Source organism: Empidonax traillii, unplaced genomic scaffold, assembly GCF_003031625.1.
Source record: "Empidonax traillii isolate 1590-97213 ecotype Southwest subspecies unplaced genomic scaffold, ASM303162v1 scaffold34:size3740991, whole genome shotgun sequence".
Taxonomy (NCBI): Eukaryota; Metazoa; Chordata; class Aves; order Passeriformes; family Tyrannidae; genus Empidonax; species Empidonax traillii.
Window position 1 is genome coordinate 1,917,504 of NW_020955227.1, and position 22,835 is coordinate 1,940,338.

A 22,835-nucleotide genomic window follows, 5' to 3' on the forward strand; every position below is an offset into this window, starting at 1 on the left:
TCCAGAAATTCAAAACGAAGCATGTTTATTAAGTGGTTTCCTTTTACTTATTTCTCCCATTTCTTAAAATAAATAAAACCTTCAGACACATACAAGTGAAACACATCATCCTTCAAAGTGCAGTTACATTTCCACCCCACTCCCAAGAATCACATAAAGCTTTGTCAAGTAACCAAAAGTCCCCCAAGGCCCCCCTGGGTCCCTTCCCCTGGCAATGAGAACACCCAGGGCTGGGGGTGCTGCCCCCGAGCCGCTCGCTGGGGGCTCAGAGACCAACGAGCCTGTTCCCAAATACAGGTGCAAGAGAGAGGCTGCAGCAGGAAGGGGGGGGTTTAAGATACGGAGTATGAAACAAACCCAACCTGTTAAGAGTCCAAAGAGTCCATAACCAGAACAAGTTAGTTACTCTAAGAGCCCGGGAAAGAGCGAGGCTGATGACAGTCGTTAGTGATGGATCAGAACCGCGGCTCGGTCGCGGCTGTGGCAGCAGAGTCTGGGACAAGGGATTACGTCCTTTTGTCCAAAGTCATGGACTCCCTTTCCCCTCAGCCTGGACCTGGCCCAGGTGATGTGCCAGCACCAGCTGCCTCCCAGGATGAGTTAGAGTCTGCCTGTACTCCAAGCACACCAAGTAACAGAGAAAAGAGAAAGAGAAGATGAGGTCTCATGCTCGAGTTCCATCTGATGCAATCTCTCTTTACTGATGTCTGTAGGAATCTGTTCTGACCAAGGGCACTGAGCAGAGGTATGGGCACGTACAAGTCAGTTTTAAGTCCTTTCAGGCCCATGGAAAATTGCTGTCAGTCAGATTTAGCACCACTTAAACTACCATGATTTTGACCTCATCGTTCTCATCAGCACGGTAGAAGAAGGGAATGCAGGGGTTTTCCGGCAGGGAGCCCAGCCTCTCCTGAGGGTTCTGGATTTCTCTGAGAAGCTGCATTATCTGCTTTGCCGTGGGGTCCTCTTGGTTTGGCTGAGCAGCTTTACTGTCAACAGGGGGGAAACCGGATTGATGAAGAACAGCAGCCTCTTGTTCCGCCGCCTCTGACAGATTCACCTCTCGTAACCCTGCAAGGAGCACAGACAAGGCAGGCAGGTAACTCCTCCCATCTCACACAACACTGACTCTGAGGGCTGTTCCGTGCTCAGAGCTCCTGTAGCTCACCTTCTCCGTCGGTGGCGTTGAGCTCGATGCGTCTCTCCGCGGTCAGGACACCTCCCGTGGGGCCGCCCAGCAGCTCCGGGCTTTGAGCAGCCGCCACGTACTTGCTGTACCACTCGTTTCTCTCCCTGACCAGGCGCATCACTAAATCCTGCAGCTCCAGTAGTTTCATCTGCAGCGAAGGAAAGGAAAGCCCATGAAATGTGCACCCAAGCCAAACACAGCCCTGCTGTTTGCAGTCCCACCCCTGTCACGAATGAACGGCGTGTGAAGGTTTGGACTGTGCAAGTGCTCCCTGGGCCCACCCTGCTTGGAAAGATTCCTTGCCTTCATCTCTTCCTTATCCTGAGCCAACCTGCTGATATACTCCTCCTTCTCCTGGTGCCTCTGTTTGAGGATAGCCCTTTGACTCTGGTACAGAGCAATGTACTCCCCTGGAAGACAAGAGAAGAGTCAGGAGTGTCAGCAAGACTGAGGTACAAGCCTTAGGGTGAGCACAGAGCTATGTGGCACGAGGATGCAGGAAACCCAGCCCTGGATTGGAGACCAAGCCCAGTTAGGCAGCAGTAGGAGACAGGAACTGCTTGGTAGCTGGAGGGCTCCAGCTCTTAAAGCTGTTGGGTACCTTCTGCTCCACATGTAACAACACACTGAACAAGCCTGTGCTGGTGCTGCCTGAACATACCAATGGTGTCTGTTTCCCCAGACAGTTGGATGCAGCGGTGCTCCAGCTCCTCTAGACGTTCCTTCAGATCAGCCTTCTCGTGCATCAGCTCTGTGAAACGCAACTGGACACGGAAACTGGGGTCAGTCACGTACAGACAACACCTCTGCTAAAGACAACACCCCCCTGACACTGGTCTGAGCCTGGGGAACAAACCCTGCTCCTTTACAGCTTGTCTCCAATCTCATGCTAAGAAGGAACAGAGAGAGAAGGTGTGAAAAAGCATCCGTGCATGAAACAAAGTGTCTTTTACCTTCTCACTGTTGGGGCAGCACAGCTCTGGTCATACTCAGCTCCAGGACTGCAGACCACCTGCTGCACCCCAGCAGGGCGAAGAGTCTGTTTTCAGCTCTTTCTTTAGGAAAAGACCACAGGTCAGTGTGGTCACTCCACAGCCTCTACGGGTGGGAGGGCAGTTACTACTGCAAGCCTTCCTGTGCTGAGACAGGCTGTGATGAGCTTTTTAGGAAAGAGCTGCTTATTATGGAACACCTGCCACTTATTCCCCTACAATCTGTGTGTGCTGTGCTTGTCTGATACTGGATCCAAGCCTGGCTGAGCAGAGCAGCAGAGCTGAAACAACACGAGATCCTTTGCTTTACCTGCAGCTTGTCCATGGCAGTTTTCAAAGCCTCGTGAACCTCCACTGGAACAGTATCCATAATGGAACCTGGAGGGGAAGTGTGCAATTTACAGTTCCTGCTGGGGCAGGGTGCCCTCACAGGCACAGTGAGTCTCTCTCAGAGCAGCCACAGCCAGCTGGCCCAGGCACAGCTCATGGTCACACTGTCCCCACACTGTGCCCAAGTTTTACCTCCGTCCAGCGCGCTGTGATGTTGCTGCTCCTGCCTGAGAGCTGTGATCTGCTGCAGGAGGGTTCTGCACTGCTGCTTCTGGGCAGCCAGCTGCTGCCTCAGGCCTTGTCGCTCCTGCTCCACTTGGGACATGGCAGAGGTCACGAAAGAGACCTAAGAAGAATTCCAGAGTGTGCACATTAGCGCTTCCCCTGCGTTCAGAGGGGTCAGTGGTGCAGCTCAGGACACTTTGCCTCATTTTATTTACGGGTATGAAACCAAAGTACTGCGTGACTGCCCTGGAACTGAACCAGGCAGCAGCTACTGTATCTTCTCAAATTTGCAAGCAGTACAAACACATAGGTTAAATACTGGCTCCCATGATACCTGTTTGACTGCAGCGTTGTGACTGTATCTACAGAAAAATCTAGCAGATATTTGACACTATTTCCAAATTGCTTTCAGACTAAAGAGAACATCATCATCAAAGCCCCATTAAGGAGCTGCTGTGCCAGGTGAGCTGCCTTCATAAGGCAAGCCACTGCCAGACTTCCAGCCTGTTTTGCAAGGATGCTGCAGAAGCCTTGGCTTCTTGCTGCTGTGCACAAGGAACTCCCCTCGTGACTGCACTCAGCTGGCAGGATCACAGCTGATAAACGTCCTTTACCAGACATTTCTTTAGAACTAAAACCAAAGGCTTTTCTACCCATTAAGACTCACCATTTCTTCATGGCTTTCAAACTTCTCTGGGATCACAAATGAAGGTTTTTGGATTTCTTCAGCCATTGCTTCATCGTCTTCTGTAAAAGGAGGAAGGTGAACAAGGAGGCAATACCCCTGAGAGCCCAGCTCTGCCTCCTCCCTGATGCAGCTACTCACCCTCTAGTTGGTGCAAAATCCTGCCATCCATTTCTGCTGCCAGTTGACTGATCTGGGCCTGCAGCTCTTTGTTTTCCTTGGCTACAGCTTCCAGACTTTCCTGCAGGGGAGAAGCAGAGGATCACTGGAACTTAAGCCAGACTGCAAACAGCCACTATTCTTCAGACAGCAGCATCACACACATAGACAACACAAAAAAAGTGCTTCTGCTCCAAACAAGCATCATTCACCTGTATGGCACAGGGTGTAATCACAGAACAGCCCAGGGTGGAAGGGACTGCAAAAGCTCAACCCAACCTTTCACTGAGTATTTCACTTTTCCTCCCATCTTTCCACTTGCCCCCTTTTACTGTTACCTTGGTCTGCTGCAGCTCTTTCAGGTGCATTTCCACCGTGACCTTGCCCTGGACCTCCTCGTGCTGTAGCCGGTCCATGAGCTGTGTCTGGAGCAGGTACTGCTTGTGCAGCTCCTCCTTCTCAGCTGCCAGCTGCTGGAAGGCCAGGGTGTACTGCTGCAGGTGGCTGTAGCACTGGTCCCGCTGCTCCTGCAGGCCCCGGGCCTCCTGTGTCTTCAGCTCCAGCTGAGAGAACAAGATCAAACCACCACATCAAACTCTTCCTGCCAGAAACATGATCCAAGCTGTCAGCATTGCCCCAAAGCCACCAGCCAGGCAGGCAGCCACCATCTGCCCCCACATGCTGGCTGCCCACATCAGGCAGCAGACGACAGGGGAAGGCTCCCAGCTTGATCATCACAATGCCCGTTTCCATCCTTCCATCAACGTTTGGGAAGGTGCCAGCAGCTTGCACCGGCCCTGCCATCCCCCTGCTGGTGCTCACCGTCTCTTTGAGCTCCCCCAGCTTCTCCTGCAGCTGCCCAAGCTTCTTGGCCAGCTCCTTCTTCACGTGCTGCTCTGACTGTAGGGCACTTGTAACCTCCATGTTTTCATTTGTCTGCAAGACAAACACCACTGCGTGAGGAAACTGCCCCAGCCCCCACAAAACACAGGCTCTCAATACACCACGTGCATTCCCAACACACTGGGGTGCCCTCCCTTGTGTTACTCTAGGCTGTGATTAAAGGCCATCTATTGACTGTTCAGGACAGTAAATGACTTGCAGGAAGGTTCAGAAGATGGGAGAAGAGCAAGGGAAGAGCCAGGGGAATCAGTGTTGGGACAGTGCCAAGAAGAGGCCTGGCACATCATGCAGCCTGTCAGCTCCAAAGCAGATGGGTGGTATGAATATCCCAAACAGAGCCACAGACATTCAAAAACAAGTTAAGAAAGGACTAAAAGAAAAAAAGCAGCAGCCAGACCATGTGTCAGTCTGCCAGGGCCCCAGAGGGGAAGGTGTTACATTGAAAGAAGCGAAGCAAGAGTAAGGATTCAGCTCCAGGATGGGTAAGAATGACAGCAGCAAGAAGGACTGCTGAGAAATTCCTCAAGGGCAAGTACAGGGAACAGGAAATGGGTATCCAGTTAAAAGGGCAGGAGGAATACTCAGGGACAGAAACAGCCTGACTGCCAGGGGAGGAGAGGGAAAAGGAAATTGCTCTGGACAAAGACATTGGTTTCTCCTGCCCAGAGCACCTGAGGGAGTAAGGAATTACAGGGAACCTCCTGGCATGGTGTTACATCTCAGAAAACAGAGAATCCATAGTGTCACAGGACAAGAGAGAGAGAATGCTTCTGCCAGTTTTTTACAACTGCACTACTAAAGGATTTCACCAGTGAGGGAAGCAGTGGGAAAAGATGCACAACAGGAACGTACCAGTTTGACAAACCCATTCTGCAGCTCAGCCAGCTGCTCCTTCAGATCCCGGTTCTGGCTCAATGCCCTGCTGATGGTGGCCTTGTCACTCTGCATGTCCTCCAGGATCTGCTGCCTGTCCACAGACTCCTCATTGTAGCGCTGCACAGCCTTCTCCAGCTCCAGCAGCCGCTCCTCCTGCTCCCGGTTCAGGTGGCTCAGCTGCTCGTTGTCCCGGACCTGGGCCTGGTACTGCCCCTGCAGCTCCTCCTTCTCCTGCTGCAGCCTCTGGATCTCCTCCTGCAGGCTGAGCTCTGCTGCCGTGGGCCCTGGAGGGGAGGAAGGCTCCACATCCATGGGCTTCACTGCTGAGGAGATGGAATCACAAGCAGCTCAGTCACAGGGTAAATCCTGGGTGACACACATCCCTGCTGGGTACACAAGGCACACCCCAGCCTCTAGGGCTCTGTGACCCAGCTGCAGTGTCCAGTCCTCAGTGCTGAGAGTGAAACAAAGGAGCAAACCTACCCCAAAACCAGGCACAGCATCCTGCTGTCTGCTGTTGAATCCCCCACACCCCTAGCAAGAGCATCCTGCCTTCCCAAACTCCTGGGCTAGAGAGGCCAACAGCACAGTCAGGCAGGTACTACAGACATAATCAGGATGCTGGGCCATTCACTGCAGGAATTCCTTTGCTGTTTGCCAGCAGAAGAGGGTTCTAAGGGTCAGCTGGCCTCCAGCTGCTTTCACAGCTTCCCCCCCACGTGTGTGTGGAAGCACCTGCACAGCAGGACAGAGTTATCCAGCTGGCACTCTGCAGTGGGAAGCCCCACTTTGGAAGCCCTACCTGATGTGCTCATCAGCTCTGTAATGTTGGCTTCCAGCTCCCGAATTTGGGCCATATGTTTCTCCTTCTCCTCTGCCATCGTGTGGACCTGCAAGGCCACACGAGTCAAAGTCAGAACAATGTTCAGGGTGCATTTCCTGCAGCCTGTGTTTGTCCAGAGCAGTGTGACCCTGTCCCTGGGGTTACCTGCTCAGAGAGCTGCTGCACCCGCTGCTGCCAAATGCTCCCCTCCTCCTTCAGCTTCTCCACGTACTGATCCCTCTCTGCCTGGAGCTGCTGAAGTGACTCTGAGAGCTGGTCAAGGCAAAATCAAACACAAAGAAAACTCCATTGGCCAAATAAATTTGGCAGTGACTGCTTAAGGGATAAAGCTTGAAGAAAGCAGGGTCAGTGCAAAGCTGAGGCTGCTTTTTTTCTGCCACACAAATTCCTTTACAGACATCAAGATCTGGATTGTATTTCATACAACCTCTTACCTGAGCAACCTGGGCTTCCAGGCTCGCCTTCTCCTCCAGAGCCATCTGCAGCTGCTGGTTTGCATCCAGACTCCCTGCCTGGTTTGAGAACTGTCAATGAAAATCAGGAATTTGAGGCAAATGTTAATACTCAGTTCCTGCACAGCCTTTCCCCTGACAGTAACCTGCCCCACGATCCGTGCTGTAACCTCCTACAGTTCTCTAAAGTGCTCCAACTCACAGTGAAGTTCAATGTGAAGAAAAAAAAGAGGATTAAAATTTTTAAAGCTTAAGATATTAATCCTGTAAAACAGGCAGAACTGGGCAGTGCCTCCCTACCAATTTTACACTTACTGTTCGGGGTTTTTAATTGAGAAAATAGGACTTAATCAAACTTTGGCTCAGAAACTCTGCATTTCCAGACTCTGCATTACACAGCCAGATCAGATGGTATAAAAGTCTGTGACCTTAAAAGTTGTCAGACATGTCAGGAATTTAAAGCCAATGTCTGGAACATGTCAGTGGACTAAGCAGCAAGGCTGTTTCAGCTGAGGCACAGTACTTTTCCCAGAAGAGCAGCAGTTGGCTTTCTTTCAAGGGTAACTTAAGCCACTGTCTAGGAATCAAAAAAAAGAGAGCATTTTCTTCCCTCCCAGGCCCAGGGTAACACCAGGCTTGCTCTCTGACCTGCTCACAGCTTGCTCCATGCACTCCCTTTCAAACTGGCTGCTTCTCCTAACTTGGCCCAGCTGACTTCCAAGCTGCCACTGTCCAATCCAGCTTCTTCTGCTTGGGTGGGTATAAACACCACCCCTGCTGAGCTGGTTACTGGGTGAGACTGCACAGCTGAGTAACCAGAGTGCTGAGCAGATACAAGCTGAAAAGCCACCACATTTCCACACTTGGTACATTCAGTCATCCCCTCACACCGTGCAACACTCTTTTAGCAGACCAATGTCACAGTGTTTTTAATTCTACTGTTCTTTAGAATACAAACTTTCTGTTCCTCCAAGGCCTCACTGAAAGGATGTCTTGATGAGATTTTTGTGCCTCCCTTTAAAGCCAAAAGTCTTGCCCCCTCTCTCAGAAGGAAGCCTGACAGTGATCAGTGTGATCTCCCCTCACCTGCTGAATCATCAGTTCAGCCATTTCCAGTTTCTTCTGCAAATCCTCCACATCCAACTTCATAGCTGAGTTCTTGGACACCAGGGAATGAACTTTCTCTGACAGCTCCGAATTCTGCTGCTTTATTTCCTCACTACTTTTGCTGAAAAAAACAAAAAATTAAAGTGGCACCACTGCATGTACTCTGGGTCTGCTGATGTCCAGGTCATAGATCTACAATCTAGTGCTTCTTGGCAGCTAGAATCACAGAAATGTCACATCTAGCGACTTTTTTTTTTTTTTGTAATTGAATATCCAACCTCCCAAGTCACCACCTGTGGTCTGTGCCCCTTGTTATGTTTTGGGGCTTTGCTGGAAAGTGTTACTGCAGAAATGAGCAGAAGGGACTTACCTTCGTTTGTACAGTTCCATTTTCAGGTTGTCTCGCTCCTTCACTAGCTCTTTATTATGCTGGAGAAAAAAAGAAACTATTAATGCATCTACGGACTTTAGGAAAATAAAAGAAGTTAAAAAATATTTCACTTTTAACGGATCAGCTAAAGCAGAAAAGGTCATAACTTTAGAAAAAACCTCAGGACAGGTTTGCTTAGAACCACCTGAATTTGCCAGGAATAAGTGAGCTCAGTCTCTTCAAATGTGATGCTACTAATGGAACGAGGTTATTTCTGCAAACTTCTGCATTAATATCGATGCTAAAGTGTGTTTGGATATAAATACTAAAGTTGGATGGAGAATTCTGGGACAAGGTCTCTCTGTTGTGTGAAGCTGCCAGACTAACAAAGTGAGGAGCCATATCTGAACACAGCAACTGGACCATATGATTCGTGGTCACAGAAACCTGAGTGAAGTGTGCCTTGATCGTGGAGAATACAGGGCTTTACAAGGTTAATTAACAATTAAAAGGGTTAATTTCTGCCTCTTCTCTAAGCAGAGACTACAGGCTTTGCAGTAGTGTTGTAACAAGCAAGCAGCCAAAGGCAGAGCTGCTGGTTTAGCACAAACGGAGGTGCCTCTTACCTTCTCCGACTGTTTCTGCTGCATGGAGATGGAGGACAGGGTGCGTTCCAGCTCCGACACCCGCTGGCGGGATGAGTGTAAACGGGCAGCGAGGCTTTCAGCTTCCCCTGCACGAGTCAGAGCACAGGCAGTCACAGCTACACCACTAAGAGCTTTTTGGAACTGGCTGAACAGCACTTTCTACTTTGTCAACAAGCTCTTCAGGCAGCACAGAGCTTTGGGGATCACCAGAACTGGTTCCTGGCTCTACAGGTGATTCACTGTAACTACTTGCCTCATTTTTAGAGGGAGATGATGAAACTTCCTCTGCATAACAATAGACAATATTTGTTTGGGGATTTTTTTCCCTATTAGAATAAATTGCTCAAATTTAGTTCAGAATAAAAGGCTTGGGTAAAACCTACATTAACATGACAGCTGTGTGGGAGGGAGGGCGGAGAACAGGAACAAAGTTTTAAAAGAATCAGAAAAGAACAGTCTGGGGTAGTCACCAGGACCAACAGAGCTGACAGGGCTTCAATGATGCACAAAAGAACCTCAGCTGCCACGGGACCAACATGCTCCCATGTGGATGATGACAGCAGCAGTGCCAGTGCCAAATCCTGCTCACTGAGGAGTCAGGCAGTGCTGTGAGCTGGCTGCCAGCAACTGTCACGTCTGTGACTTGAAATCCACCGTGTAACCCCCAGCCTGGGCTGCAGTGCTCGCAGTCACTCACCTGACTTCTGCCGTGCAGCCTGCTGAGTGTGTCCCAGGGCCGTCTGCAGCTCCGACTTCTCCGAAACCAGAATTCCAATGGTCTGGATGTGAACCTTCGGGAAAGGAAAACCAGCTCAGTACAAAACTTCTTCGCTTGTCACTGCAAGCCCACTGTTGCCACAAAAGGGTAATTCAGTAAAGAGCTCCTGCAGTTGAGCACAGCCTGGCTGACCAACACTCTCAGTTCTCCTGAAGGGATGGACTCAGGGCCTCTTCCCATGTTAGAGACTGAGTGGTCACTCATCAGAGAACAGCAGAAGCCAAGTGACATGACAGTAATGGAGGCTCTGCCTTACCTGCAGCTGTTCCCTCAGGGCTGCTTGCTCTTTGGAAAATTTCTGTTCAAACTCCTTCTTTTCCTGTAGAAACAAATTACGCTTATTCAGCACAGATAGGCAACTAGTTAACCCCTGTTTTATGTCAAACTAAAAGAGCAGGGATTCATCTCTGGCATCTAAATGATACTGACATTTCTAAAGACACAGTTCAGCTTCCATTATTTGAGCTACTTAAATCATTTTTCCATCCCAGAACAGCAGTGACAGCACAGCACAATCACTGCACCACAGACGTGGCAGTGTTGGAATGGAAGCTCCTGGCAAGAACCTAAACTGTAACCTCCTGCTCCCACTGCACTCCCCCGACTCGAGCATTTAAATATTACAACTTGCTTTGGTCAAAACAAGAACACTGCCTGCTGGGCCAAATCATGAACTCCAAATACTCAACCCTGATGCTACAAATTAAACTGAGTCTAACATGAGACATGAGACAAGATCACACACTCCTGAGCCACAGTCCATGACTCTTTATACCCCTTAGAGACACAGATACCTATTTCTGTATCTGTGTATCCAAAAATAGGACACGCTTTACCTTCTCCAGCTGATTCATCGCTTCTTGGTTCTGCTGTTTCTGCGGAAGAAAATTGATGCACCAATATTAAGAGAAAATATCCTCATACTGATGAAACATTTTCACTTTGACAAATTAGGATATATGCCAAATTAATGCAAAAAGAATTTCCATTTCTGTAGAAGACCAGGAAGTTGATCTCAGCTATTAAGAGGAAGAGATTCAGGGCTCGCTTCACTAATACACTCGGTATGTTTTTCATTGCTCAGTACATTCTGACAATTCTTCTCCAGTACCTCTGCTGAAATCCCTGTATTTCCTATCTGAGCCTCCAGCAACTTCAGTTAAACTTGCAATATCCCACATCTGTGCAATTAATCACAGTCATACTGGTGTATTGGGATAATCACCAAAACCACTTTAAATAAAAAAATACATGCTCTTTTCCTTTAAATAATTCCCTAGACCTTTATCCCAGTTAACAACTGGCCTCCAAGTCCTGCAGAGCTGCACGTACATTGGCAGGCTCCCACCAAGGTGGTGTGAGGGAGAGCTGGAGCCAGATGCAAGGCAAGGGATAATTCTGTCCCAGCCCATTTCAGTCTTATGGGTGAAGAACTGGACACGTGTGACTGCACATGGTGCATCTGGAGGTGTGGAGTGAAGGAGACAAAAGTGGCAGCTACCAAACCCTGCAGCTGTTTGCCCTTTGCTGCTCTTGTCCCCCTGGCAGTTTTCTCACTGACGCCTCCAAAGTAACTAAATCATTAGTATTTTTTCCCCCTCCAAATAATGAGTATTGGCCAAGCTGTTTCTTTCTACCACTGCTTCCTTCAGCACATTTTGAAACACGACTACAGATGGAGGGGGAAGAGGTTTCGATTTAGCAATGCCAGCACACAACATAACCAGGAAAAGCAAAGGCAAGGGCACAAATGCAGCAAAGGCCCCTACAGAGCTCCAGACAAATAGAAAAGCTGGCAAACAAGGAGAATCCTGGGTGGGCAAGGCACTGTACCTCTGCAGCCCAGCTAAAACACAAAAAGAAACAGAATGGAACAAAAATAACCCAAAACCAAAAATAAAACAAAAAGAGGGGTCACGGGGTACACTGGGAAATGATGGACTTTGGGAAAAGCGTAGTTTTAGGGAGGAACAAAATGGGGAAAAGTATTTCATACAAGAAAGGCTCTTTTCAGTCTGAAACAGGTCCACTTAGCTGCACTTCTTGCAGTGTTAAAGCTGAAGGCTGAAAAGCAGCAGCAGGAATCCATGCAGGCCACAGGACAAAGCAGTTCATTCATTGTGCCAAGAGAAGCTGAGGATATGATCAGAAAACAGCCCCAGGCTCTCTCGGACCTATTGCTCCCACTCTGCTGATAAATTTAGAACAGCATCACCACCTGCAGAAACAGGTTTTCACACTGCTGCCAGCACCAGAACTGTGTATTTCAAGGATTCAGACCAGGACCAGAAATAGCTGTTTTATCAGGATGCTCATCATCCAGGGACAGCATGAGGAGATCAACAGAGCCCACTTAAATGGAAACAGCAAAACTCTGTCTCTGCTCCTTCAGATGAGCCAACACACTCACGAGTGGCCTTGGGCTTTGATCCTCCTCCCAGGTTTTCCATCTAGCCCATTTTGTTCCTTACAGAGGGCTGTGTGAGCAGCCTTCCTCGTGGCACTGTGAGGGAACCCGTGGCCTTGCAGACACCCAGAGAGCGTGGAGGAGCAGCAAAGACAATGTCAAACTGGTTGGTTGGATTGTTTCTTACCAATTCCTCTATCTCTGTAACGAGCTGTTTGTTAGTTAGATTGCTGGAATCCAGGGCTACTGCCAGCTCCTGGTAACGTGTCTGACGGGCACATGCATACAGGAGAAAAAGGAAGGAGCAGAAGAGGAGGAGGGGGAGGGAAAAAAGCAATAATTAAAAAGGACAGAAAAATAAATCATTATCACAGTTTGATATAATCAGATTCTCCAAACAAAACAAAATCTGTGGTTTCAACAAAAGCAGCTGGGATGTCAACCTATTTTATACGTTTCTGCTGAGGCTTCTTTTTGACATGAAAGTGAATCAGAAATAAGAACTGCAGTTGCATGGAAGCCAGATTATCCCCAGTCCCCAAACCGGGAACACCTCCAATACCTGCCTCTGATTGCTGTCATCACAACTACCCAAGCACCAGGTGACACTAGACAGTGATGGATGTGACCTGTGCATTCTGTTAGGCCTCACTAACACTGCTGGGAGCACAGAGTCCCAACAAGGAATCAACAGCAGCAAACAATAAGAAAAAAAACCATGACAGACTGAGAACAACTTACTTCCATTTCCTTAATATTTGTGGAAGAAACAGCACTTTCTCCATTCACATACGATGTGGACTAGAAGTAAATCAGTGAAGTAAGTCAGTTTTAGTCCCCAAGGCAAAAAATGACTAAAAAGTAAGAACCTACTATAACAATAACACTCCTTTAAGCATCTGTCACTTCAACCAACCACACACAGGCAAAGGAAACACTTTTCTGGCTCAGGATAGACCCTGGCTGCCCCTGTTGACAAGCTGATTTGAATTATGCAGATTGAATTCAGATTCTTTTCCACTAAATCAAGAGTACATCTTCCCATGAATATATGCAATTCATTCATCCCACTCTGCTGTTCTTCCTACTGCTGAAATCCTACATTCCTAAAACAGGATTTTTTGCTGTTCAGTGCTTAAATATCATATGGTTTAGTAGGATGGCTGCAGACATCTCTGAGATTGGAGGGTGTTTCCTTGAGCTGGCTCTTAAAGCTCCACATCAAACACGAAGAGAATTAATGCAACAACTGGATGAAAAGGAGGTCATACCTGGGAAACCAGGCCATTGAGTTGTTCAGACAGCTGGCGGAGACTTTCTGTTGATGAGAAAGACCTGGGAACAAAGACCTCACGATGAAAACCTGTCCCAGGGAACTGTCCAATCAGCACAGCACGGGACAGGAATAAAACCTTAATTTGTCGGGGTCCTGTTGCAAAGCCAACACAGACACTCACCTGTTCTCATCCAGAGCATTTTTATGATCCCCAGCTTCGTGAATCTGTGGATTGAAACACAAGAACTTACAAGGCTGTAAAAGAAGATGGGAGTCACATTTATGAATGTGTCACGAACACTTGATTACACCTGGGCTCAGATTCCACAGCTCCTGTAATTACTGTTTCCCAAAGGAAGATGGACTTAAAACCACCAACCCATTCCTGGCTTACACATCACTTCTGAGTAGTGTGAGCCTGGGTTTCTTGGAACAGAGAAACTCAAGTGTCACAGGCTTTATGTTTGCTGTTACTACTTATCAGTATAATCAACACTTCGCTAGAAAACCCTACAGATGAATCACAGATTGCTCTGACTGGAGACCTTCTGTCTTAGTAAGGGTGCTTTTGGATAATGAAATAGGAGAGAAGGGAAAGGGAAACAGCTTTGGAAGCTGCAGGGACACATCCTCTCTCTGCTCTCACAGACACATTGTGACTGGATGGAGAACAGAGTACTTTTAACAGGAGAAAACCTGAACTACTCATCTCATATTTATGAAGATCATCTTTCCCCACACAAACATGGCATCAGTAACCAATGTTCAACGGTTCAATGGCAATATTGATGATAATTCACAAACCTGTGTCAGCTGCATGCTCTCAGGAGCAGGCAGAACAGAACCACAACTAGGGAGGCTGTTGCTGTTAGAGAGCACAGGGACATCGGGAGCAAGCGGCTCAGCACTACGAGTGGCAACATCACTGTCAAAGTATGCCTGTCACAAAACACAGCACAGGATTACAGCCCTCATGCAAAGTGGACAAAAACACACACACACAAACACATCAACTTGTGACCTGCCCGTGAAAACCAGACAGATGGGAACAATCAACTGTTCAGGAACATGTGGAAGGGAACCTGTGTTCTCCCCAGAGCAAGCAGGTGACTGTAACCATGGACAAACAGTGTTCCAGAGCTGTGCCCTCTCATGTCCCACAATCCAATTCCCTTCTTTAACTCAGGCCAACAATGTCACCCAACTGTAAGTTCACACATGAGATTCACTGCAAAAGATTCACCAAAAAGCAAGTGAGGGCAAAGCCAGATGTCACTGTGCTTTGAAAAATACCCCCTGAGAGCTGTGCCTGGGGAAAACACAGGTCACTGAATGCAAATGAAGATGGAAAAGAACAGGTTAATGACTACGTGAGAACTGGGCCAGTCAAACTCAAGTGCTCCATCTAAAACTCAGTGAAATCTGTGGCATGCCATGAACCCCAGTTTAGAAACAGGACATTTATGAACAGGCCAAAGGGAGGGGGCTGGCAGCAGGTGCCCGTGGCCCTGCTGCAACTCTGGATCCCATGACTAGAAGAATCCAAACAGAAAAGAGAAGGGCCAAAGCACTATTTCTGGACAGCAATGCAAACATCCAGCCCTTGGGGGAGGAGGAATGGCATCTGATGCCCCCTCTACCAAGCCACACTAAACTGGACCTTTTAATCTCTTGCACAGCATCCCAGAGCCATAAAGGCCCAGCAGTGCTCTCATGTCTTATGGCAATTTGTTTGATTTCATCATCCATCTCCAGTAAGTCATCAGTTAAAAACAGCACAAAACAGATGAGATAATATTTCAACATTCAACCACACCAATACACTGCAGCTCTCTGCCAATTCCACCTGGAAAAGTTCCCTCTTATTTCAGTCACTTCCTTCTTGGCATTCACAGGAAACAAGAAATCTCCCTCTCTTGGCATTCCCTGTTTACCTGCTCAGCACTTCACTCCTGAATTCAGCAGCAAGGTTAATACAGCAACAGTGAAGACAGATTTAATGAGAACAGTAAGCTGGAAGACTGCAGAGGGAAACAGAATTTTCTGCATTTCTTTTTAGCAGGACAGATACTCGTGCCCTCAAGGAGCAATAGATGTTAGGTGCTTATAGGAAGGTGAGGAACTCCCTCACTTCTTCCAGCTAAAGGTTACTTCACCTTCATCAGTCAGACATCAGAGGGACAGGAGGAATTCCTTCCCCAGCACATCTCAAAAATGTTTCCTTAATTTCTTCCGATCAGAACATTCTTTTAGCTCAATGGTTCGAGATGCAAAAACCAGTAACGTGCCTTAACCACAAGAATTCCTTCCTTCTGCCTTCACAATGAGCAGTTTTGTAACAAACTTTCAAAAAAAACCCCAAACTATTTGAAGAAACTGAGTTTGTTGGAAACTGAAAGCATTAGGAGCAAAACATTTATATGGAAATTATGCATTGTGAGCTTCCAATAATATAGAATAAAAAGTAATTCTGCTCAGCTTAGCATATAGCAGGGTCTGTTTGCTTTCACACAAAGGCCCCTATTTTGCTGGTTTTTCTGTGTTTCAGAGCCAAGAAGGCTGAAGTGGGTGAGAAGGGAGGGTTCTGCCTCACATCAGACACCAATGGCAGCAGCAGCTCAGCCTACCAACCATCAGCTTTTCTGCCCTATTAGCATCCAGCTTCTGAACTGCATTTTCCTGACTCAGGGCTTTTACAAAACAGCAACCAGAAAGAGGAACCTTTCTTTCATTATATATTACAATTAGTTTTCAAATTATTCCTAAAACCCCAGGCACAACAAACCACAAATTCCATAACAGCAGATCTCTAAAGAAAAGAGGGGGGGGGGGAGGGAAAGGGGGAAAACAATAATGAACAGAGTAATAAATTCTCCATTTACAGAACAGGACCTAAAGCTGCAGACACAGATAGGCCTTCACTGCAAGGCCAAACATCACCTCAGCAAGAGCCCTGGACCACCCATCTTCATCACAGCCTCCAATGTGAAACAAGTCCCTTTCCCTGGGATTTAAATTACACTGAGCTTATTAGTGTTAACTGAAACTAGTCCCAGGACAAGAGTGACACTTCAGTCACAACACAGGCTTTCTGAGGCTGGACAGGCACACCCAGCACCTCAAAGCTGGCAGTGCATCCTCACATCACTCAAGTTCTACTGATACAGAACCGACACAGTCCAGCTGGAGGGACTCTGTTTGCTCTGTTATCACACCGAAAAAAAGAAGAAAAAGGACACAAAGGCAATTCAGAGTGAACTCCATTCCATCTTCCAGGTTTCACTGCATCTATCAGGTACTCCACGTAATTACATTTATTGCTGGAGACACATGGACATGCATGTAAATATAATAACGAGTTACTTCACGGCAAATATATCAAAACAACGCTACCAAAAAGATGCAAGTGAAAATTAAAAGCAGGGCTTTGGTACAACAAAATTGGAAGAACATTGTGGCCTACAAAATTTGACTTCCCTGAGTTGCTATCACAAGCCTCATTTGAGCCTCATTTAAATAAACTGACTGAAAACAAGCATTTTTAAAAGTATTTTTAAAAAGCTTTTGTTCCTGTTTGCTCCTGAACGTGTTTCTATCCCTTCTTGGCACACTTCCTGCCCTTTCCTCTTTAGAATCTCGGGAATGTGAATACAGTAAAGCCTGTACATGCTTGGCTTTGAAGTATCTGACTTCCTGCCCAAGCACATTTAAACCCACAGCACTTGCCAGACTGTACATCACCTGTGCCAGTTCCACTGCCTGTCATAACATGGGTGGCTGGAATAACCTGACAGGGCAGCTCCTTGCCTGGAGATGAGCAGAAACGTGCCCTTCAGAAACCAGGCTCCAGGAGACAAAGCAATGACACTCAGAGCAGGAGAAACACAAGCTAAGAAAGCACTGCCTCTTCCTAGTGCACTTTTCCTCAGCTGCTAACTTACTGCCTCACCCCAAATTCCTGTTTTCCTCAAAGCTCAGCTGTCTCAAGGAAGGTTTTTAGACAAGGTTCACTTTTCCACGTGTTAAGTTTGACACAAACCAGGAGGAAACAAGCACAGTGGAAACACAAAGAGGTCCGTGTTAATAAAAACAGCAACAGAACCGAAGCAGCTGACGATGGATGAGTGAGGACAAGGCTCCACCCCAAAGGTGGAGGTGAGTGTGGATGGAACCCGAAGCATGCAGGAGGGACAGCGAGTCACTGCGAGGGACACGAGCACTGCCTCACCTTCCTCTTGTCCAATGAGGGTATGGCTACCCCATTGGAGCGGTTAAGGTCTGACACCAGCACCTTCAGAATGTTCTGAATCTACAGGAGGCGAAAGAAAAGGGGAAAGAGAAACGGCTCAGAGAAGGACAGAGAGAAAACGTCAATCAAGACGCAGCCAAAGAACCAGCCTCGTCCAGAGCAAACACCTCAAAAACAGCAGCTCTGGGCACACCCAGGGCATGGTCACCATCGCTTTGGACAGACCCCAGCTCCAGCTGCACCTTCCACCACTGGAAGGTTGGCAGCTGACAGCTATTGAGGGACACTTCATACACCACTCAGCTGATACACCAGCACAACCACTTCCCAGCTCCGCTCAGGTTGCCCAGAAAGCCAAAGAGCAGGGAGGTGGGAAATGATTTAGGAGGAAGAATGAGGCACTCACGTTCTCTGGAGGCTGCTGGTCATCGGTGGTGGGAGTGGCGGGTCTGCTGCCTTCTTTAGTTTTGCGTTTTTTCTTAGTTCCTGCAGTTGCTCCAGGGCTGTTCTTCTGCTGATATTCCTTCAGCTGTGAACAGAATAAGAGTCTGAAGTAAAAAAAAAATATGCTTTCTATAATGTTAATAAAACCCCAAAACTTAACTCTGTTGGCTGATGACACTGATCAAGTGTAAGGACAAGTGAAATGCTCTTCCATGAGTTTGCCCCTCTGGGAAAAAAAATCAAAACAAACCTAGAGAAGGATAAAGTAAGACCTAAAGTGATGGGTTTATGACAAGAGCATCAGAGTTGTTAAACTTGTTTACAGCTACTGCTGTTCTTGGGTAACAATTGGATACTCCGCAGGGCAACTCTAAGGAGATTAAAAGCACTATTTTTGGGGCTTTTTAGGGTTATAACTAAGAGCAATAAGGCAAAATTAATAAAGGGCAATTAATCCTGCAAGGAAAGTGAAAAGGCACTGCCTGACAGTAAGATCTTCTGCTGCACACAAATGTTATGAAGGAAGACTGCAATCCCCACAGGCAGGTAACACATTAGTACAGACACTGTAACAACTAAGGGCAGAAACAACCTACAAACGATTTTTTAATCACAGCCACTTGGCCCAGGAAGTGCCGGTCTGATAAGCTGTAACTCGAGTCCCGGCAGCGTTTCTGTGCAATTCCTGTGCACCTGAGCCCCGAATGGGCCGCTCCAGGGGTTATCCATGTGAATACCGAGCCCCCGGCCGGGCAGGGCAGGGCACGGCGGGGCAGCGGGGACGGGGCAGGACGGAGGAGGATCCCACCGCTGGGAGCATTTCAAAATGGAAGCCTGGACTGCTCCAGGACACTTTGCCGTTCCTGTGACTTTGACATGGCCGGGACGGACGAGGCCGGGCCGCCCCGAGGGGAAAAAAAATATGGGAAAAAGACATGAACAAATAGTTAAAAAAGGAGGCGGGGGGGAGGAGAGGGGACACGGGACTCCCGCACAGTACCGCGGCCGCCCAGGCCCAGCCTCGCCCCGGCCGCACGCCGGGAAGGCCGGGCCGCAGCCCCGACACCCGCGGGCTCCCGCGGCCCCTCCGCGGCCCGGCCCGGAGTGAGGGGGCGGCGGCCCGGCCCGCGCCCCTCAGGGGAGGCCGCGCTCGGCCCGGCCCGGCCCGGCCCGGCCCGGCCTGGCCCGCCCGGGGCTCCGACCCGCGCGGGGCCCGCGCAACGCGACCACCCCAGCCCCGCCGTGGGGTGCGGGGACATGTCGTGTCCTGTCCCGTCCCCCCCCCGGCCCCTCACCTTCTTCTTGGCCGCGGCCAACCGGCTCTGCCTGCTGCCGTCCGCCATGTCCGCCCCGCGCCCGGGCCACGTCAGCCCGGCGGGAGCGGCGGGGGCGGTGGCGGCTCCGCCCCCGGGCCGGCCCCGCTCCGCCCCGGGACACCCGCGGGGACACCCTGACAACACGGGACACCCCGCGGTGACACACGGACCGCCTGGGACACTCTGACAGCACGGGACACCCCGGTGTGGCACCTCGCTGGTGTGACACCCTCCGCCCTGGAGACACCCAGCGCTGTCCCGCTGCTGTAGTGCCCTCATAACCCCGAGCGAACGCCGGGAGGAGCCGGGGCCGGTTCGGCCCCCGCGGTGCCCGAGTGCTGTCCCAGAGCCCGCGGCCGGCGGGGCCGCTCTGTGGGATCCTGTGCCCAGATCCTTTGACTTTCCAGGCGCGGCAGCAGCAGAGGCTCGGGCAGCCCCGGGAGGGGGCACGGTTCCCTGCGCCAGCCGGGCTGGGATTCCAGCGCTGCCCGAGCCACCGTGCGGGGCCCAGAGAAAAGCGGGACTCGGGGACAGCGGGGAACGGGAGCGTGGGCAGCGCTCACCCCGCGAAAACAACATTGTGGGGATGTTTGAGGAAAGACTGGACGCAGCACCCAGTGCCATGGTCTGCTTGACACGGTGGCGCTGGGTCATAGGTTGGGCTCCGTGATCTCAGAGGTCCTTTCCAACATGTAATTCTGTGTGAGTGACCCCGAGACTCTGTAAGTCCCTGTCCCGGCTGAGCCCCGGTGCAGAGGTGGCTCTGAGGCGGTTTTTGAATGGCACGGAGTGTAACCACCTCAACTCCGGCCACGGGGACAACTGTGTCCTGCCACACCTAATGTCACCTACAGCCGGGCCGTGGCAGGGGACTACAACTCCCGGCGTGCTCCTCGGCACCAGGACTACAGTTCCCCGCGTGCCCTGCGGAGCCACTCGCGCCCGTGAGGCGGGAGGCGCGAACCGGGAACCCTCAGCCCGGAGCCCCTCACTCCGGAGCCCCTCACTCCGGAGCCCTCAGCGCTGGCCGAGCGGGTCCCGCCGAGCACCGGCCGCAGCCCGCCCCGCCACCCGCCGCCGCGGGCTCTGCCCAGGAGGTAGGAGCCGGTGCCCCGCTGCCCCCTCGCCTCCCCTCCCGCGCCGCGTCCCCGCCGAGGCGGCGATGCCCGGCCCCTGACGCGGCTCCTTCTGCTTTGCCAGGGCCTCGGGCGGCGGCCGGCGGAGCGGCACGGCCGGGTTCAGGGCACCGGTGAGTCCACACCGGGCAGGGGGCGGTGGGTCCTCTGTCCTCTCCCCCCCCGCAGCTGCTCGCTTGGATCCGCATAGCGGGGAGTGTTTTTCACTGGAGGGAGAAATCGCTCGTTCCCTGAGTTAGTGCCGGCCCCGCAGTTTAGCTCCCCTCCTGGGAGCTTGTAAAAACCAAATTTTGATTTTTTTTCTTTTCACTTCACGCTGTAAATCTCCAGAGTGCTGTAGGATGTGATATGGAGCAGGCTAATGCTACATAGACCAGTCCCTGTCTTACTTAAGCTTCCCACTCCCTGCCCAGGGGATATTTTTTTTCCTTTCTGCTCCTGTTTTATCTAGTGGCACACACACTGTTTTCCCATTAGCGCCCACATCACTGTAGTGTCTTATCCAGGGCTAAATTGCTCTTAAATGTCTTCTGTGCTCTACAGGTCCCATCTCCAAGCTCCTTCCAACCTAATGGAGCCAGAGAAGCAGCCCTGAGGTGTGAAATTGAAGAGCTGAAAAGGAAAGACCTTGCTCTAGACCAGGAAATTGCACAATTATTGTCCGAGTATGTCCTTGGCAAGCTCAGTGTTCACTTTGTTGCCTCAATTATTTTTGTTTTTAAAACAGGAATTGGAGCTGAGAGCTGACCTTGTATGATGACATTGTTATGGTGCAATGTTGGTTCCAGTGTTACTGGGAGTGATGGAACCTGAGGGAATTCTTTCCGATTTATTTGGTAAAGCAAAGCATGTTTTACTGGGACCTTGCATAAGAGGATTTTAGCTTTACTCTGTATGTTCCTGAGGTAATTACATGTTAACTGGGAACAGATAATTTCAGCCCTTCGTTATTTGTTGTGGAGGAGTGTTTTTTTCCATTAGGATGGAAATGGTAGAACAACAAAGGCTGTGTCAAAATCCTGTTTGGTGTTATCTTACAGAGGCTACAGCCTGGAGGAACTGGAGAAGCACATCTCTCTGCTCCATGAATACAATGAAATCAAAGATGCTGGGCAGATGTTGCTGGGCAAGCTGGGTAAGGAAGGGAAAGCTGCTGGAGAACTCCTTAGTTGGTGTTTTCATACAGACACAGAGAGAAGCTGCTGCACCACAGAGGCACAGCTTGTGGTACAGGCTCTTCACTTCTAGGCCTGTATTAGTCAATCATTGTGCAAGCACAAATGCTTCTGTTGTTGTTTTCTTGGAGTGTTTTTAGGACTGAACATGGGAAATAATTGTTATTTACCATGTACTTTAGTCTCTGCTATGGATTACCAAAATCTGATGAGTCTTAACCAGTTTTTGTCAGTTTTCTTCCTCATGTGTTTCGAAAAAGCAAAGTGTTGAGACAGGCTGCACAGCTGCTAAACCTTGGGTTGGTTTCTTGGCCATGGAAGGTTGCATGGGGTTGGTGGGGTAGGAAAACATAACCTTTCTGAGTGATCTGATCTATGTTTAATAACAGCAGTGGTATTTTTCTTCCTAGCTGTTATCCGAGGGGTCACTACAAAGCAGCTCTACCCTGAATACGACCTGGAGCTCAGTGACTAGTCCTGAACCTGGAGGCTGCCACGTCCTGCAGAAGTGACTGTCACTGGGCACACGTGTTGGTGTCCTCCTGGCTTGGAACTGGCAGAAGGTGCCCTCAGAAGGACTTTTAATTTAAATGTAGCATTTTGCCACAGGGTGTGGTTTAACAGCCTTGTTCCTAAGAATCTTTGGAACATGGAAGTTGTTGTATCTATAATTTTCTGCTGTTGGGAAAGGGATGTAGGACTTGGGATAATTTCAGCTACTACCTGATCAACAAGATTTTTTTTTTTTTTTTAATTGGAAAGGTTGTAACTCAGGTTGATGTTGAAACTCTTCCCATGAAGCTTTTGCTTCCCTGCAACATCCTGAGGCTGTTTGGCTACTGAATGGATAGAGGAAGTGAGGACATACAAATGTGCAATGTAGTATCTGCTTTGAAAGGAAAACCCTCAGAAGTAGGGAGGGAGGGCTGAAATTATGGTGATTTGAGGGTTTTGTTGTATGGTCAAATCTGGAGAACTCTGGGTGTTCTGCATTTTTGTAGTTACCTGCTCTGGTATCTGGAGGTTCTGTATCATTTCTGTAGTAAAATGGCAAAATGTGAAGTTGTGTTAATTGTCCACTCTGAATAAAGTAGCCTTCACATTTCTCAGTAATTCACTTTAAGAGCCTTTAAAACATTACATGAATTTGGGAACAAATCCTAAAACCATTCTGTGACAACTCTGACCTCTGTTATTGGGATGTTTTCTGTCAGTGGAGACAGGATGGCAGCACTGCCCAGGTGCAGGTGCAGAACCACCTTCCTCTGCTCTTCG

The 22,835-nt window shown here is 49.3% G+C and overlaps 2 protein-coding genes across 8 annotated transcripts; one reads left to right on the plus strand and one right to left on the minus strand.

The window, feature by feature from the left end:
- Window positions 1-19,336, minus strand: GOLGA2 (golgin A2). Of its 7 annotated transcripts, none has more exons than XM_027877789.1 (28): window positions 19,229-19,336; window positions 17,896-18,018; window positions 17,469-17,549; window positions 14,045-14,179; window positions 13,422-13,465; window positions 13,236-13,299; window positions 12,706-12,765; window positions 12,152-12,232; window positions 10,394-10,432; window positions 9,814-9,876; window positions 9,477-9,570; window positions 8,759-8,865; window positions 8,133-8,191; window positions 7,742-7,883; window positions 6,638-6,727; window positions 6,348-6,455; window positions 6,162-6,249; window positions 5,336-5,679; window positions 4,403-4,516; window positions 3,919-4,143; window positions 3,563-3,662; window positions 3,404-3,483; window positions 2,704-2,857; window positions 2,492-2,559; window positions 1,851-1,953; window positions 1,493-1,599; window positions 1,169-1,337; window positions 1-1,071 (listed from the first exon to the last, which is right to left on the minus strand). In XM_027877789.1, the coding sequence occupies exons 1-28, from the start codon at window positions 19,274-19,276 to the stop codon at window positions 821-823; spliced, it is 3,141 nt and encodes a 1,046-aa protein (XP_027733590.1). In that variant the 5' UTR covers window positions 19,277-19,336; the 3' UTR covers window positions 1-820. The 7 variants fall into 7 exon arrangements, with proteins under 7 accessions (XP_027733590.1, XP_027733591.1, XP_027733588.1 ...); XM_027877790.1 differs by having other exon boundaries at window positions 3,404-3,480; window positions 5,336-5,682; XM_027877787.1 differs by having other exon boundaries at window positions 5,336-5,682.
- On the plus strand, window positions 19,275-22,673 carry SWI5 (SWI5 homologous recombination repair protein). The gene is made up of 6 exons (XM_027877878.1): window positions 19,275-19,406; window positions 20,249-20,346; window positions 20,450-20,498; window positions 20,929-21,050; window positions 21,426-21,520; window positions 21,971-22,673. The coding sequence occupies exons 1-6, from the start codon at window positions 19,275-19,277 to the stop codon at window positions 22,033-22,035; spliced, it is 561 nt and encodes a 186-aa protein (XP_027733679.1). The 3' UTR covers window positions 22,036-22,673.
- Window positions 22,674-22,835: the final 162 nt, after the last annotated feature.